General features: G+C 38.6%; 1 protein-coding gene across 1 annotated transcript in view; it reads left to right on the top strand.

Moving 5' to 3' along the window:
- Positions 1-19,205, top strand: part of LRP1B (LDL receptor related protein 1B) — a 1,324,618-nt gene that overhangs the window by 1,019,278 nt on the left and 286,135 nt on the right. The window contains exons 38-39 of the mRNA XM_023752441.1: positions 2,504-2,693; positions 5,159-5,363. Of these exons, the coding sequence (XP_023608209.1) occupies positions 2,504-2,693; positions 5,159-5,363 (395 nt within the window). The remainder of the gene's footprint in view (positions 1-2,503; positions 2,694-5,158; positions 5,364-19,205) is intronic.

The raw sequence follows: 19,205 nt of genomic DNA on the forward strand, positions 1-19,205 counted from the left end.
GCCTGGCCCAGCCTGAGTGAGAGACTGATGGCTGTTTGCAAGACTAGCCACGTCCCCCCAGCAGAGACCCTCACCCCATGAGAGTGTGTCCAGCCTGAGTAAAGAGCTGAGAGCCGTTTTCAAGGTTCTGGCCAGCCTGGGTGAGAGGCTGAGAGCCATTTTCAGAATGGCCACGCTCCCCAGCAGGGACCCTCACCCCAATGGTGGTGTGTCCAGCCTGGGTGAGGGGCTGAGGGCTGTTTGCAGGCCCCTCCCTTGGCGGCCGGCCCGGGCGACCCAAGCCTCCCGTGCGCTCAGGCTGGCTCCATGGCTGCCGCCCACAGGCCCCTTCTTCAGCAGCCAGCCAGGGTGGGTGGGAAGCTTGGCTTCCTCCGTCGCCAGGGGTGACCCAAGCCTCCCACCTGCTCTAGCTGGCTCCTGGCCGCCGCCATCTTTGTCCCGCTAATTTGCATATTCCCTCCTGATTGGCTGTGGGATGGTGCAGAGGTACGGCCAATTTACATATTTGTCTATTATTAGTGTAGATACAGCAAAAGGGTAATATGCAAGTAGACCGAATGGCAGAACAACCGAACAACTAATCAAAGTGTAATATGCTAATAATATGTTAAGGTTGCTCAACCGCTTGCTATGATGTGCACTGACCAACAGGGGGCAGAAAGTCAACTGGTTGACCAGTCGCTATGAAGTGCACTGACTACCAGGGGGCAAATGCTCCAACCTATAGGTTAGCTTGCTGCTGGGGTCCGACTGATCAGGACTGAACAAGATGGGCCGGACATGCCCTGGAGCCCTTCTATGGTCCCTCCCTGGCCCGATCATGCACCAGTGAGGTCCCTCAGCTTGGCCTACACCCTCTCACAATCTGGGACCCCTCGGGGTATGTTGGAGAGCTGGTTTTAACCCAATCCCCCAGGCCACTTCCCTTGGGAGGGCGCCAGATGCAGGGCTCATGGCTGGCGAGCACTGCTACAGCAGTGTGAGTCTCTCCTGATCAGGACTGATTGGGTGCGAGCCCACGGCAGGCACAGTGGGGCCGAGATGAGTGGGAGTGGCAGATAAGAGCTGCAGGCAGCGTTGGACTGCGGGTTTCGGTCCGATCCCTATAGGCCACTCAGATGGACCCCACCCATGCACGAATTCATGCACCGGGCCTCTAGTCTATATTAATAAAAGCATAATATGCTAATTAAACCAGACAGTCAAATGACCTTCCAGACGTCATTCCGGATGTCTTCTGGACAAAGTCGTGGTGGTGGGGCCGAGGCAAAGGCAGTTGGGGTGATCAGACAGGCAGGCGAGCAGTTAGGGGTGATCAGGCAGGCAGGCAGAGTGGTTAGGGGCAACCAGGCAGGCAGGAGAGCAGTTAGGGGTGATCAGTCAGGCAGGCAGTGTGGTTAGGGGCAATCAGGCCAGAAGGCAGAATGGTTAGGGGTGATCAGGCAGGCAGGCGAGTGGTTAGGGGCGATCAGGCAGGCAAGCAGAGGGGTTAGGGGCGATCAGGCAGACAGGAAGAGTGGTTAGGGGTGATCAGGCAGGCAGGTGAGCATTTAGGAGCTAGCGGTCCTGGATTGTGAGAGGGTGCAGGCTGGGCTGAGGGACACCCCTTCCCATGCACGAATTCCATGCACTGGGCCTCTAGTATAGGCTGGGCTGAGGGACACCCCTTCCCATGCACGAATTCCATGCACTGGGCCTCTAGTATAGGATATGTACCCAGCACCTCTATGAAAAATAAAACAGCTACCCTATGTTATTGTAGAGATTGGGAGCACAATTTTAAGCAATAATTACTCATTTTTCACAGTGTCATTTGTATATACTGGAATCTACATACTACCATTTATCTTTCCTTAACATTTAAAGCATGCCTTAGCTGGCAATTCATTTCATTTTCTTTTGTTTTCAGGTCATATTATTTGAATAGAATCAAAGACCTTCCTGCATGAACTTACTAAAACATTCTCTATCTCTGACTGAGTTGCAAGGGTGGAGTTAGATGTTGGCTTCTTGATACTATTGCAATTTTTTATACGTTTGCTTTTCCTTGACATCTCCAGATATAATATCAAGAGGAAACTCATTATGATTCTACCTGAATGGTATCTCTGCCTTATGATTTTCAAAAGTATCTCTAAATTGTTACAACTGGATACTTGTTGAAAATTAATATTTAGTATATGAAAATAAAAGACAGCCACCATTTTCCTAAATAAATGCCAATTACTTAACTGAGTTGTTTTTTTTTGAATGAGAAGATTCAGTCTTAAATGATGTTCTTACAAAAATCTGTTCCCATCAGTAGTTTACAGCACAGTCTTGCTGTGTATAATCAACGATCAATTATAAGCATTGCAATTACTATAGTTTTATTTTGAAGAAGTTGTGAAGAAATGATTAATAAAACATAATATAGATGTACATATGTAACTTAAAGGTTTTTTCTGTCCAGAAGCCAAGTCTTTTGTAGATAAAAGTGTCAATGTATTCTTTCTTCCATCAGATGTGGGTTCTGTTGAAGGCCTTGCCTATCACCGAGCCTGGGATACACTGTACTGGACCAGCTCCACTACCTCATCCATCACCAGACACACAGTAGACCAGACTCGGCCCGGAGCCTTTGACAAGGAGGCTGTCATCACCATGTCAGAGGATGACCATCCACATGTGCTCACCCTGGATGAATGCCAAAAGTAAAAACAGTGCATTTTTATTTCTTTATCATCATTATATGCCAACGACTGTCAGGTTAATTTTAAAATGAACTCACTTTAAAATTAAAGATTTCCTTTGAAGTTCTCTTTTCACAATTCATAGAACTAGTTTTTGTAGAAGCATTGTAAATGTGAATAAAGAAAATCCATACTCTTTGAATGCATGGCATCACTTCCATGGGTAATCCAGTCAAAGCAAATTAAATAATGAAAGGGAAAACAGACAATATTGTGCTGGAAAAGGCATATGAAAAAGACATTAGGGCACAGCTGATTGAAATTAGAAATTTGGGGGGGGAGACTATTAGCATGAATTGAAAACTAAAAGGTGTTTTTGTAATTTAATTTAGTAATTTTAACAACTGGGGATCTTTCTAATTAAAATACTGAGAAAACAAACAATAAAACATCTTGTTTGCTGCTATATTTTCAACATTTGATGCTAGACTACAGCTTAAATAGTCCACATTTGTTGATGATAGAATGTGCAGACATTTATAATAATACTTACAAATAATTCATAGCAAGAGAAAATACTCAGGCTATAATATGGAGCAAATATAAAATGACAAATTAGAAAAAAGTCATGCTTTTTGAAATGCCATAAAAAAGTAATTGTAAGAAAACTGAAGAACAAAGCTTGGGGTAAGTAGGAAAAAAAAGACATATCTTTATATCTATATATCTATATCTATATATCTATATCTATATCTATCTCTATCTCTATCTCTATCTCTATCTCTATCTCTATCTCTATCTCTATCTATCTATATATCTATATCTATGGAGTTCCATTCTCATACAATATGGTAAGATATTTATTACCTACTAGAAAATCCTTTATCTTTAAATGAAATAAGTAAATAAAAGTCAGACCAATCTGGCTTTGACTGAGCAGAAATAGAAGAGCTCTTTTTAGATGTGGTGAGGAAAAATCAGAGACTAAAAAACAATGACATGAAACACTGGCCCTGACTACTTGAGAGAAGAAAGAGCTACATAAATCACTCAGCGCGAGAGGAACTAAATCCGGACCCTCTTATAGAGTTGGAAATACGTTTAGACTTATTTCACTTAATTGAGTACCTTCATCTTATAAATAGAGGCTCTGAAGGTTGAGAGATGAATGCTGAGAGGAGGTTGACTTCTCAGAGCTCTGGTGATTTACTTCAGATGGACACAGGCCTTCAGATGCCTGGGCTATAATGCTACATTGCCTTTAAATGATTATACATAGAAATGATATATGCAGTCTTGCTTAAATGTGAAATATTATGTCAAATTGTTTTTCCTTGTCAGTATTTATTAAGCATAAATTTTCAAATATTTAAAGCAGCCTTCCTGTCAGATTCCCTCTCTTCTGCCTACTTTCTCTTATTTACCCCTTCCCTTTCTCCCTTCCTCTCCTTATCCTCCCTCCCTCCATCCCTCCCTCCCTCCCTCCCTCCCTCCCTCCCTCCCTCCCTTCCTCCCTCTTTCCCTCCCTCCCTCCCTCCCTCCCTCCCTCCCTCCCTTCCTTCCTCCCTTCTTTCCTCCCTTCTTTCTTTCCTTCCTTCCCTTTTTCTTTCCATCTTCCATCCTAAGCAGTAACACCCAATCTTCTAATAAACTCTTAGGTACAGTCTTATAGATAAAAAGGAGAAGCGGGGAGAGAAAGAGTGTTTTAGTAAAAGTAGGGCTTGGAGATTGGAATCTGCAGCCTCTTCACTCTTCCAGTGACTTCTAAGGGCCATAGAATCCTAGGACTTAGATTCTATAAGAATAGTCAAAGAATAGTTTGACAAAGCATTCTATAAAATCTTTAAGTAACAAATATTATGTTTAAGGGTTGATAACACCTGGGATTCCAGAAACAACATTGTAATTTATAGAAAAAGCTCACTGAGAGAGAAAAAAAACAAGATACTAAAGAAATACTAGTATAGGAGTTTAGTAATTGTATTTCTCTAAAACATTTAAATGGAGCATGCCGAATTTAAAAAGCGAACCTGGAAGGAGAGGGAGATTTTGATTTTCACCAATTGAAGAAAAGTAGTAGGGTAAGAACAATGTCTAAAATGATCATATTGGACCTGCTGAAAAAGATATTAATAAGTAAGCATATTCTCAGTTCAGAGAAAATTTAAGATGATGGTTTTATACCTGGTATTAATAAATCCTCACTATGCAGAAAACTGACTCGATTTAATTAAATTACTCTTTGAGAGAATACATAGAAAATTGTTTTCCAGAAATAGTTTTCAGGTTTCATCTTTTTTAATTGGAAAAATATGCATGCAAATATAATATACATATCCCCGTTATTACCTACACTTCCTTAAGGACCAGAGGATACGAGAAATAATTTGGTTCTTTTAAAATAGTTTGACATTGCCATGTTTCCACTAATGTTTTTACTGTTAATGAAAATTTTAATTATTTTTACATTTTTTAAATTTATTTAGTTTAATGTTTTGGACCAACTGGAATGAACAGCATCCAAGTATTATGAGATCTACCCTGACTGGGAAAAATGCTCAAGTGGTGGTCAGTACAGACATACTCACTCCCAATGGCCTCACCATTGACCACCGTGCAGAGAAACTTTATTTCTCGGATGGCAGCCTAGGAAAAATTGAAAGGTGCGAATATGATGGGTCCCAGAGACATGTAAGTTGAGAATTTCTTGATTATAAATGTAAACATTTGAAAAATATATGCTTTATTCTTGCCAACAATATGCATATGAAGAGATTTCAAAATAGGTTAATTGTTTGAATCAATCCAATTAAATGATATATTCAGTGAGAAAGAAAACTGGATAATATTTTGAAAACTTGATCTTCAAGTTCATTTGCTACCACAGAGACAATTTGACTCATATGAACTTTATTCTGGAGAAACAATAGCTGATTGAATTGTTAATTAATGGAATTGTTACAGTGATTTGCATAAGCTCCATTGTTATTTCTAATTTTTTTGAAATGTGAAATGAAGTTGATTAGTTACCCTAGGCTAAAAGAATATTAGAAAAGAATGAAATGATCTTCTGTCTGTGTTTGGCTCCTCAAAGCAACCTGAGCTTTGAAAAGAGAAGAGAGAGATTCTTTCACAGGCAGGCCCATTCTCTGTGTCCTTTCACTGGACATGTCAGTGGAAGAAGCCTTGAAGCCCCTGAAACACCCTTACAGCAGACATGTAGGGTCTGTGGAATGGTACAGGTTCAGTGCCCACCCCTTATCCTGTGAGGACAGTAGCCCTTAGCAACTGGGAAAACTCAGAGTTCAGGAGAGTAAGATCTGGTAGTCACACCACTGGAGAAATCCACCCCAGCACCCCCACCCCAATGCATGCCTGAAGGACAGAATGAGGCTGAGGCTCTTCGCTCCTGCACTGTATTTCTTGAAGGGCCAGATGGTAAATGTTTGAAGCTCCAGAGGCCGTATTGCCTATACAGAATATGTGGATGAATAGCTGTGGCAGTATTTCAGAATATACAGTATGACAAAAAAAACAAAGGGGACATCTGTAATACTTTCAACAATAAAGATAAATTTTAAAAACAAACTATATAGTATATACATAAACAGGCAACCAACCAATAGGCCATAGTTTTCTAATACCTAATCTATAACTTTAAGCTTACTGTTTAATTCAATTGAATATAAACCTATACATAAATAAATATTATACATATATACAGATATTATGTTGGGTGATATAGATATTTATCCTAGAGCAATCAACTAAATGAATGTATACATATATATGTATGTGTGTGTATATAGATAAATAAATAGGTGAGAGAGAGAGAGAGAGGATTGAGAGTTCTTGAAGGAGAAAGTGCATTCATTTACATTCTAGTACAGTCACCTCATTATTGTGGAGTATCTACTGTGTGTATTACTGATAGAGGACAGTTGTAAGCTTAAGAAATGTTGAATGGACTAAGACCTGGTGAGGTCAGTTTGTGCTAAAAATAATAACTATGATCAAATATATCTGTATAAAGTCTTGGTCTATCTTTTCTTTTTAAAAATATGTTTTTATTGATTTTACAGAGAAGAAGGGAGAGGTGGAGAGAGATAGAAACATCAATGATGAGAGAGAATCATTTATGGCTGCCTCCTGCACACCCCCTACTAGGGACTGAGCCTGCAACTGGCAGCTGGGTCATGTGCCCTGACTGGGAATTGAAGCATGATCTCCTGGTTCATAGGTCAATGCTCAACCACTGAGCACACCAGCCAGGCTCTCTTTTCTAATTAAAGATTATGTGATCTTAGGCAAATTATTTAGTCTTTATAAATTTTAGTTTTCCCATGTGCAAATCATCTACCTAAATTTCAAGATTATTATAAGGATATAGTGTGAAAGTATGTGCCTCAGACAACAGTAAACAACTTCTAAATGAAGCGAGTGGATAATGCTTTTGAAAAAGACAATCAGGGAAATCATTATCCTGGGTGTGGTATTATTTTCTAGCATGTCCTGATAAAGTAAGTGCTTCTATAATTCCTCATAACAACACTGTCTCTGCTTCAACTTATTTTATATATGCCTGTTTTTCCTTCCCCCTTCCTTCTATTCTTATATATGGCATTTATAGCTGCTCTAGGTGGTCCAGTAATCAGATATCTCTAATATAATTTTAAGGATTTATTTTGACATTTAAAAAATAAACCTAGTTATGATTCTAACTCATTTCCCATTCCTGTCTAAAGCAGGATAATTCTGGCAGGCTATAGTTAACAGTACTGTATTGTGTATTTGAAGTTGCTAAGAAAGTATATTTTAAAAATTCTCACCACCAAAAAAAAAAAAAAAAGAAAAACTCTGTGAGGTGCGTGCGGCGGTACATATATATTTTGAACTATGTATACCCTGTACACTTTAGACTTACACAGTGTTATATGTCAATTATCCTATATAATAAAACCCTAATATGCAAATGGACCGAAGGGCTGAATGAACGGCGAAACGACTGGTCGCTATGATGCGCACTGACCACCAGGGGGCAGACACTCAATGCAGGAGCTGCCCCCTGGTGGTCAGTGCGCTCCCATAGTTGGAGCACCGCTCAGCCAGAAGCCAGGCTCAGAGCTGGTGAGCTCAGTGGCAGTGTCGGGAGCCTCTCCCACCTCCAACGAGCAGCAAGCCAAGTGGTAAGGAGCAGCAGGCAGGCGGGTGGTAAGGAGCAAAGGGTCCCAGATGCAATAGGGAGCAGGCTGGGTTGAGTCCCCCCCCCCACCGGTGCACAGATTTTGTGCACCAGCCCTCTAGTCTATAATAATAAAAGTGTAATATGCTAATTAGACCAGACATCCTTCCAGACGACCTCCTGGATGAAGCCAGGGCTGCAAGGGAAGCCCAGGTCCCGGGTACCTACTGGCAGCCAGAGGGAAACCTGGGTCCCGGGTGCCTGAGGAAAGCTGGTGCCGGCAGCCGGGGGAAGGAAGGCCTACTCTTGCACCAATTTTGTGCATCAGGCCTCTAGTCTATATAATGAAAGCCTAAGTGACTGTTACGGAAGAACAACTGGAATGACCGGTTGCTATGATGCACACTCACCACCAGGGGGCAGACGCTCAATGCAGGAGCTGCCCTGTGATGGTCAGTGCACTCCCATAGGGGCAGCGCTGCTCAGCCAGAAAAACTAAAAAAGAAATCATAAGATTGTTTCCCTGAATAAAATGAAAATTAAACATCTTAAAAAAAGAGACCAAATTAAAGTTTAGTGATTTTGCAGGCTTCAGCCATTCAGGGTAGCTTTCTGAAGTGTGTACAACTGATATTCCTATTTGGTAAGATAAGATTGTTATTGCAGTAGGGCTAATGGTGTTTATTTCTAACACAATTCCTTTGATTTAAATCCACATACATTTCAGTGATGGTTCAGCTTGGTTAGTCGTGCAAATTAAAGTGTTACTGAAGCTGATCTCCCAAAAGAGAAGTGTTCCTCAGGAAGAAAAATGGTCAGTATCCAGGGCAGCTAGTGTATTCACCCAGAAAATATCAGCTGTCCTTTCAGAATGTGATACTGATGGATTGATTTAATATTTCTTGGAAGCTTTCAATTTTTTAGGCATCAGAGAGAATTTTCAAAAGACCAGCAGCCACCTGTCCCACCAGCCTCATTTTAGAAATTCATATACAAAGATGAAAAGAGCAGATGGGTAGGAAAGCCTTTCTGCACATATGTGTGCAACACACACACACACACACATGCACATACACGCACAGAAATTAATTAACCAAATTAATGTTGCTTGCAAAGTTTCATATTTAAATTCAGGAAAGTCTGAATTTCTTTACAAGAATTTGTATCTCCTCTGAATTCCTGATTAATTATTTGTATTGCCCTGTAGCTGATTTTAATGTATTCCTTATTAGTTTCACAGGGACAAAAACCAACATGAATGTAAGCTTCAGAGGATATGTTGAATTTTATTCTGTGTTTGAATCTTGAAAACATTTAGAGTGTCAGCAAAATAATTAAAATTAATTAGTTACTATTTCAACTGTTTAAAAATGTTTCAACTAGTTTACAATAAAAGCTCATGTACAGTAAAACTATAAATAATTAACAAAAGCATAAGTTTATTCCTGAGCTTCCCAGAAGCCTATTTGTACAGCACTGTTATTTAGTTGAAGGGATAAATAGAAGTTCCCGGTCAGAGAACATGCTTGGGATGTGGGCTTGATCCCCAGTGTGCAGGAGGCCACAGATAAATGATTCTCTCTCATCATCGATGTTTCTATCTCTCTCCACCTCTCCCTTCCTCTCTGAAATCAATGAAAATGTATTTAAAAAATAGATGAAGTTAGTAAGATAGATGAGCTGAGTTATTGCGTAATTATTAAAGGTCAAGAAATAATATTAAAAAATGGAGGGAGATATAAATAATGTTTCTTAAGTATATATATTGGAAGTACAACTGAAGAGTTACATACATGAAGGGAAGACAGTCTTACACAAGCAGTACTGAAGACTCAGGCTGATATTTCCAACAGGAGTCAAACAAAATCCCATGACCATTAATGTAGCAGCTGCAAATTTATAGAATCAATAGTTTACCTGCTGAAGTGATAATTTCAGACATGGGGATCTGAAGGATTCAGTTGTTTATTTCCAGGGTTAGGAGCTGCAGCTGAGCATGGTGGGGATAGAGGGGCAAATCATGTCACTTGGTTCTATTGGCAAACTCAGAAAGCTGTTCCTACCAACTACCAGACCATCTACCTCTGAGGCTGCCGAATAGCAGGGATATTAAAGGACCTGTTAGTTGAATGAAGAATAAATGTCCCAGAATAATGTTGCCTTAGGCAGGAAAAAATCGTTTTAGTTTGTTAATAATAACTTTGAAGAGGTAGAATTTTTTTTTTTAAATACCAAATGCACATTACAATCTTCTGGGAGGTTTTTTTTGTTTGTTTGTTTTTTTTTTTTTTTTGGTGTGTGTGTGTGTGTGTGTGTGTGTGTGTAATGCTGATGCCTGAGTCCACCCAAGAACAATATAAATCAGTGTTCCTGAATGAGGCATGCATCTCAATTTTAAAGATCCCAGTTGATTTTTGAGCAAAGTCAAAATTGGGATTTACCATTATAAGCCGCTGTAAATATAAAGGAGAGTTTACACAAAGTGTAATCAAATATATACTAAATGAGAAGATATATTTTACTAATGGGTCTTTCTCACCTGATGTAAAATTTGCAGGAGAGTTTGCATAGGAATCATCATACTCTTGTCTCCTAGCATATCTTCCCCCGCAATATAGGACTTTCATCATTGATATTAGGTGGTACACAGACACAGCATTAATTTAAAGTTAATGTAGTATGAAAAGTCATGCTATCCTTAATGCTTTTTCAATCCTCTGATTGATGTAGGAAAAATGATTAAATATATTACTAGGGTATATTTAACAACCCTATGACACTCCATTACTGAGGAAGATGGGAGAGTAGAAGGGTGGGGGATAGGGAACTCAAAGTACAATTTGGTGGGTAGTAATATTTAATTATAATTATACAGTATTGTTTTAGTGTTATTGTATGTATTTTTAGAATTGCATTCTATTTCTTCTAATACTGGATTTTTCTTTATGCTAATGAGTCAGTTTAAAGAACAGTTCAAAATAAATAACAGTAGAATTTGTATTCAAATAAGGACAAAATATGTGAAAACATTAATCTCAGTCCAGATTTGTAAAAGAGAGAGAGAGAGAGAGAGAGAGAGAGAGAGAGAGAAAGAAACTGAGGCAGCGGTATATATTCTGATTTCTTATTAGGTATGCAGTCCCTGGAAAAGCAGTAGTGAGGGTAAAGGAGAATATACTAAAAAGGAGGGAGAGAATATGTGAAGAAGCATGCAACAGAGATGGCAACTTCTTGGTATCAAGTGCAATGGAGTGCTTCATCTCCTGAGGTCTTCTTCAGAGAAGCCACACCAATTGCACGTTAGGACAGCTTGAGGCGAATAGTGGGGAGGAAAAGGGACAAATGTTTCTGCTGGCTTTTTTCTCTTGGTCAGAAATTTGATCCATGAGTCATTAATTTTTCATTATTTGGGGGAGTTTTCAGAGGCTCCAGGCACAGGCCTGATGCTAGGGTACTGTGCCCACATGAATGTTCATCCCATTAACTGTGGCAAAAAAAATAGTCACACGTTCTAGAGCCAGTTGTGGCTAAGTGTACCTGAGGTGTTAGGTAAGGGATGTCTAATACACCAATATTCAAATGGTTAAAGGTGGGAAAATATTGCCTTACTGAGGACTGCTCATTCAGGACCAGGAACAGCGACATTTTTTAAATAAGAATACTTTGTGTGTTTGAGTTGCTTCATAGAAGGTTTTCAGTAATAGCTGTCATTTAGTGGGTGACTAACAGTTTTAATCTGTATTTGAAATAATTATCACTGAAACAGCTATTATTATTTCAGTTTGCCAGTGAAGTAGTTGAGGTGCTGAAAAATTAGCTAACCTGAGGTCAAAAATCAAACCATGTTCATAAAACACAAAGGCCCAAGTTCTTTCATCTGCAATATGCCTTCTTATCAGTACATGGTCATTACAAAAATGAATGTCCATGTATATTTGCTGCCTTTTCCCCAAAGTTTGTCATTAAGAAAGCACTGACATTTTGCAGTGTGGTTTAAATGGGTTCATTTTATTTGGGCTGGAGGTGTACTGCCTAACAAACTTCAAAGTGCCTTCAGACAAATTGTGTATCATGGTAAAATTCATATTCTGATTTAGGTCTGGTTTGGAGCCACAGATTATTTCTAAAAAGCTCCCATACTTTCAGTAGAAAGGGTATAAATATTATCACTACAAAATGTCTGACTGAATTATAGATACCTGTAATATATAATACAAGTAGTAAGGCAGTCCTCAAACATTCAGTGTCAGGGTTCCTGAAAATGTATTAAAATTCTTAAATCCTAGAATTTCTGGAGGGGGACAGAGTGACATGGGGGTGGATAGGGGATGACCCTGGAGAAATGGAGAATAGGGTTTGACAACAAATACCTATATGTTATCAAACAGGCACAGCTTTATGAGACAGATTTAGTGAATGCAGTAATTATTACCTAGCTCAATGAATATTTATTGGATGAAAAGAAAAAAAAAGGATTAATTATTAATGATCACTATGGAATAATGCTCTGGTAAAATACTTCCCCCATTAAACTAATGAAAATTCTTGAAGTTTGAAGACTAAAATATTGAAAAGTGATTTACTCAAGAAAAATCCTATGTACTCTTAGAAGTGCCACTCTAACAATATTAAAATAGGGAAACTACCAATTATCAATATACTGGTATATAAAAGCCCAGCAACCAGAACTGCGGAATGACCAGAATGACCAGAATGGCTATGACGCATACTGCGGCAGCCAACCAGCCTGATCCGGGCCCCAATCAGCCCTTGATCGGCCCCCAACACCCCGATCAGGGGCAGGGCCAGTCGGCCAACCACCCACGGCCCCTCCCCCCTGCCAGCCTGGCTTAATGGGCCCCCATTGGGGCAGGCTGGCCAGACCCCACCCATGTATGAATTCGTGCTCTGGGCCTCTAGTTAAATATAAAATACATGTAACTCTCTCACATTAGTGTAGTTGAAGTTTATTATTATTTTGCTTATGGGGAAATAGAAGTACGAAGAAAATGCTTAAGTAAGCAAACAAATCATCATTATAAAGGAGCAATATTTAAGACTTGTTTACTTTTTAATTTATGTGAAAAAAAATGCTAAATAAAAGGTTAGAACTTTTAATAATATTACCTCGGTTTAAGTGTCAAAGTCATTTAGAAAATTATGCCAAAGCAGCTTTCAATTCTGACCAGATCCTCCCACTCCCGTTTCTTATATCAAAGTTAAATAAAGGAAGTAGATAAAAGCAATGATGCGAGTTCGTGTCTATAACTCGGTTCCCAGAGGCCTCCCCCTGCTGATACACTGTTGTAATAAATTATGCGACCAGTGTGGTTTGTGTGATTTATTATTGCAGTAGATCATGAGCATGGTGACTGACATAAACACGTGTCCCGTAGACAGCTGGGCTGCGCGATGTTTTATTTCTCTTTCTCACTTTCAAGTGCTTAGTTCAGGAAGTATGAAAAAAACCCACACAAATTGACAAATACAGGAGGATGTTTCTGAAGCAGCGCTCCGCATAGACTCTTGAAGTAATAACTTTTAAATTGAGAAGTCCCGGTGCTCCTCTTGCTTCCAGTCCTCCCAAAGGACTGTTTAAAAAGATTTTAACAAAATACATTAACTCATATAAATTAGGTTTTGTGAGTTCAGGATATAGTTTTGTTTTTTTTTTACTTGCATAAATACATAATAGACTTCATATGCATTTCCTCATTCTTTCTCTGAGCTATTATAGCTATCATAAAAATTGAATTCCAGACATTTAAAATCAAAGTAATTACCTAACTGGTTGTTACATCCCTGCTTTAAAAAGGAAAGCATTAATTCTGTCATGAGTTCAATCCTTTTTTTAAGGATTTATGCTGAGGTGTAAATTATCTCTTTTGGAAGCAAAATAATCAGTTGAGTAAATAATATAATTGAAATACAACTATTATAATAAATGTCTGTCTAAAACTGAGCTGGCCTAACCCACTGTCAGTCTCCCAATCTATAGCTCACTTCTTGGGTCTATATTATATTATGGATCCAGGCTATTATAATGCAAAATGCCACAAACATTTGAACTAAACAATAAGCAGGGATGATGCAATAGGCATGTTAGTTACTGCTTTCTCGGGGGATTTCTGGAGCCGGTAGTGGGAAGGGTTTATTTAGTGGGGAATGTATAATCTTAGAAGCTGACCTTAGTATATAAATGGTGAAAAAATTGTTCCGAACATTTGACCTCAAGAGTGACTGGATTCTGACAGTGAGGTATCTTCGGATGGCATGGTTATGTTTTATGAAACTGTACTCATGCAAGTCTGAGTAGCCACCATCTGGAAATGGAACAGTTTCTCCTGACAACAATGTTGGGTTGGCTTGCATGCTTCCTTATTTTATTTCTCTGTCTCATATCTTCACAAAGAAAGTAACAGTTTTCCCAAAGGTAGTAGGAAAGAGAGTCGATGCATTTTCTGGAAAACTTACAGTGCAATTGTTGTAGGGAGCAAAGTGTAGAATTAGGAATTGTACCCTAAACAAATGAGCTAGAGCCATCAGCACAAATACACAAGTGACCACAGACATGGGTTCAGAGGCTTTTTAAATCCTGAATTATAAGATGATGAAGCATTTTTCTGGGTCATCTGCAGCATCAAAAGCATGGAGACTGGGAAGTTTATACACTGTTAGTTTAGCAGAGAGACTGTATTTTGAAAGATCAAGAGTACCAAGATCAAGTTTTATTCATTCGTATGATGCCTTGTCTCATGTCCCCTTCCTGCTATGTTGAACTTACTCTTCCATTATTTTTAGTATTTTCTTGGGCTTATTTTTTTCCTTTACTGTTACCTTTCCTTTCTGCTTGACATTCACACAGAATATTGAGAGTAACCAATCCTATATAATAAAAGGGTAATATGCAAATTGACCTTAATGGCGAATGACCAGTTGCTATGATGCACACTGACCACCAGGGGACAGATGCTCAATGCAGGAGCTGCCCCCTGGTGGTCAGTGAGCTTCCACAGGGGGAGCACCACTCAACCAGAAGCCAGCTCATGGCTGGCCAGCATAGCAGCAGTGACAGGAGCCTCTCCCGCCTCCTTGGCAGTGCTAAGGGACTAACGGCTTAGGCCCTCTCCCCAAGTCGGACATCCCCCTAGGGCTCCCAGGCTACCAGAGAGATGTCTGACTGCCAGCTTAGGCCTGATCCCACAGGGAGTGGGCCTAAGCTGTCAGGTGGACATCCCCCAAGAGGTCCTAGAATGCGAGAGGGCTCAGGCTGGGCTGAGGGACACCCCCACACTTCGAGTGCATGAATTTTCGTGCACCAGGCCTCTAGTTATGAAATATTTGGAATTAAACATAAGGCATACTTGAACGTGAGAAGTTATGGCATGGTTAACATAAATGTAGTTAATCTATTGAAAAACATACCTTATCTGAATCAAAAATACAAAATCATACACATGCACACACACACACAAACATGCATGCATTACTACTTAATCATGTCCATATGCACTCCTCATGTCTGAGAGATTAGGAAGACATTATAAGGCTTTATATCTGCTTATAAGGCGTTAGCATTTAGTTTGGATAATATAGCTGTTAAAGTTAGAATGGCCCTTAGAGATTATCAGACAAGTTCTGTTACTTAAGAGATTCATAATTTGCTTATAATTGCAGAGCTAGTCCCCGCCTGTATTCCCCAAAATCTATATACTTAGTTTTGACCTTTATTCCTTGTCAGGATCAGTAATGTTCTATATTATAAAAATATCCCAGGGCCAAATATATAACTTGTCCATCCATAGTTAAGCATCAGGGCTAAGGTAAAAAGCTGAAGGTTAAATTACAAAGTGTAACACTGTGATCATTTGCCACAGTTATTTAGAGAAAGTTATATTTTATTTATGTACAAGCTACTACCTAATCATCTATAAATGTTGAATTTTTTCTTTATTATATATCTAATGCCTCAAAATATATTCATTAAGAAATATTGCTTATTTAATTGTTTTTTCAAGGATTTAAGACTGGTGTTAACATTTGGGTGATATTAAAGTCACTGGTTAGTTATCCAAACTCAGTTAAAAGAAGAAATTTTTATTGTCTAAATGAATGCCAGAAGGTGATTTATATGCTGAATAGTTCAGAGCATGTCCTTGAACAATTGTAACTGCTTAATTTTTGTCATCTTTCTGCCAGCTTCCAAATAGTAATGCTTAATGATTCAACTTAAATTAACTAAAATGAATCCTTGTGGAAAAGCATAATACCTGCCTGGTACAAGAGAGCTGATTATATTGCCTCCATTTACACAAAAGTTATTCAGAATTCATTGACACCCCCTCATTGCTAAGTTTCATTGCCTTTTTCCTAAGCAACTGGAAAAGGTGTCACTTTGTGCAGGTGTGCATGCCTTTATGCCATATTGAGGATAGTGGTCAAAATGCTGCTAGCTCATGGAAACAGCCAAATAAGGCTTAAACAATGAAGCAAAGCGCAGACTTTGAGGACATATAATAGTGTTACTTCAGTGTGTCTCCAAATATTTATGAATTTTATGAAATAGCTTAAAATGCAGGGCAAATGATACTAATGAAGAACAAATAATGACTTGTGGCAAGCTAAAATAGAGTAAATCATGGCATATTATAAGATATTTGAATGTTACACTAGTCCTCCTTTATCTGCAGTTTCAGTTACCTGCAGTAAACCACAGCCTGAAATGGAAAATTCCAGTAATAAACAATTCATATGTTTCAAATTGTGTGCCATAATAAGTAGCATTATTAAATCTCATGCCATCTTGCTTTGTCTCTTTGTCCAGTCTATCCATTCTATGTAAGCTCCGACTATTAGTCACTGAGCAGCCTTCTGATCAGATTGACTACCACAGAATCACAATGCTTGTGTTCAAGTCCCCTTATTTTATTGTTATAATTTACTACTTTATTATTAGTTATTGTTGTTAATCTCTTACTGTGCCCATTTTATAAACTGAACTTTGTAATATGTATGTATGTATAGAAATAATACATAGACTATATAAGGTTTGGTACAATGTTAGGTTCCAAGGTGTACAATGGGAGTCTTGGAACATATCTGCCTGCATATGAGGGAGTAATGTATATACATTTAAAATCCTTAATTAAATCAATGACAGGACAGGAGATGAAAAGTGTCAGAATTTGAAATATAGATAAATGCATATTAACACAGAGAGAGTAAAGCACTGCATTTTAGAATAACTACAAAAATGGTAATCATTCCCTTCATCACCACATTTTTCTTCTTTTCTATTATAAAAGATCTCATTTATGGGCCATAAGAGGCATTAGTAGTAAATCTATTTAAAATGTGCAACTTAATTATTTTTTTCTCTAATCTGCCCTTGGGCTAAATACTTTCAATTGTGAGAATTTGTTAGACCCAAATCCTGAGTTGAAATGCAGATTGAACAATCACAGCAGTGGGAACTTTTCAACTGGGCTATCATTTTAATATCCCAGTTGGTTAATGAGATGGTCTTTCAACAACACAGTGACTTGGAAGTAGTTGATTTACTGGTTTCATTTGAATGCCTGTTGTCTTTTGATTTCTTAAAGATGACTTTGCCATGATTGAGAGACCTGCCTCTCATTCTCTACCCTTTCTTCCCGGGAGTGATCATCTTCAAATTTAAAAATACCCAACTTGGAAAAGAATAAGAACTCAGTATGTTTTATAATTTTTATTAGGTATTTAAACAAATATGACTCAAGCTTATATTTTTTTCAATTTACAAATTGTAGGTGATTTGTGCTTACTGGTATTGTTGTTCTTCTTATGCAAAACCTTCAATCCTCTATTTTCATGCAAAATACTCCATAACTTGTTGGGTCAAAAACACTGAGAAATAATTCTCACCCTGAGTGGCATGGTTCAGTAGGTTGGGCATCATGGCATTCACCAGAGGTTGCTGGTTCGATTCCTGGTCAAGGGTACATGCCTGGATTAAAGGCTTGATCTCCGGTAGGGGGCATGCAGGAAGTAGTTGATCAATATTACACTCTTGCATCAAAAGTTTTCTCTCTCTCCCCTCATTTTCTCTATAAAAATCAATAAACTATTCTTTTAAAAAATATTCTCTTAGTGCAGACACCAAAACCGATCATTATTTCTTTTGTTTCTTAAAAAATATGTATTTTATTGATTTCAGAGACAGGAAGGGAAAAAGAGAGATAAAGCACAATGACGAGAAAGAATCATTGATGGGCTGCCTCTTGCACACCCCATACTGGGGATTGAGCCTGCAGCCTTGGCTTGTGCCCTGACCAGTAATGGAACAGGGATCTCTGGATCACAGGTAATCAAAACAGCATTGTATGGACAAAACAACAGGTACAAAGACCAATGGGACAAAACTGAGAGCCCAGAAATAAACTCACATGCATATGGGCAAACAATTTTTGACAAAGGATCCAAAAACATACAGTGGAGAAAAGGAAACCTCTTCAATAAATGGTGCTGGCAAAATTGGAATATTCTTAAATATTCTTAAATATTTCTTAGTTTTAAGTTGCAAAAGAATAAAACTAGATTGCTGTTTGTCCCGTATACAAAAATTAAGTCAAAATGGATCAAAGCCCTAAATATACATTCTGAAACAATAAATCACCTAGAAGAAAAATAGGTACTAAACTTATGGATCTTGGTCTTAGAAAATATTTTGTAAATTTGACCCCAAAGGCAAGGTAAGAAAAGGTAAAAACAAGTGAATGGGACTATATCAAATTAAAAAGCTCTGCACAGCCAAAGAAACTGCCAACAAAACAGAAAGGCAATCAACCAAATGGGAGATGACATTTGCAAACAACAGCTCCGACGAGGGGTTAATATCCTAAATATATAAATAACCTATACAACTCTATACTAAACCAATAATCCAATTAAAAAATGGAAAGAAGACCTGAACAGACACTTGTTCCAAGAAGACATACAAATGGCCAACAGATATATGAAAAGATGCTCAACTTCACTAGCAAATAAAAACTAATCCGAATTTAATGTTATAACTTTAATAACTATAATCATCGGCCTGTGGACTCAAGGGTCCCGAGTTCGATTCCGGTCAAGGGCATGTACCTTGGTTGCGGGCACATCCCCATTGGGGGGCGTGCAGGAGGCAGCTGATCGATGTCTCTCTCTCATCGATGTTTCTAACTCTCTATCCCTCTCCCTTCTTCTCTGTAAAAAATCAGTAAAATATATTTAAGAAAAAAAAGAAAGATGAATTTAATGTTATAACTTTAATAACTATAATCATACTAGAGGCCCAGTGCATGAAATTTCTGTCGGATTGGGCCTAAACTGGC

This window comes from Myotis lucifugus, unplaced genomic scaffold (genome assembly GCF_000147115.1).
Source record: "Myotis lucifugus unplaced genomic scaffold, Myoluc2.0 scaffold_32, whole genome shotgun sequence".
NCBI lineage: Eukaryota > Metazoa > Chordata > Mammalia > Chiroptera > Vespertilionidae > Myotis > Myotis lucifugus.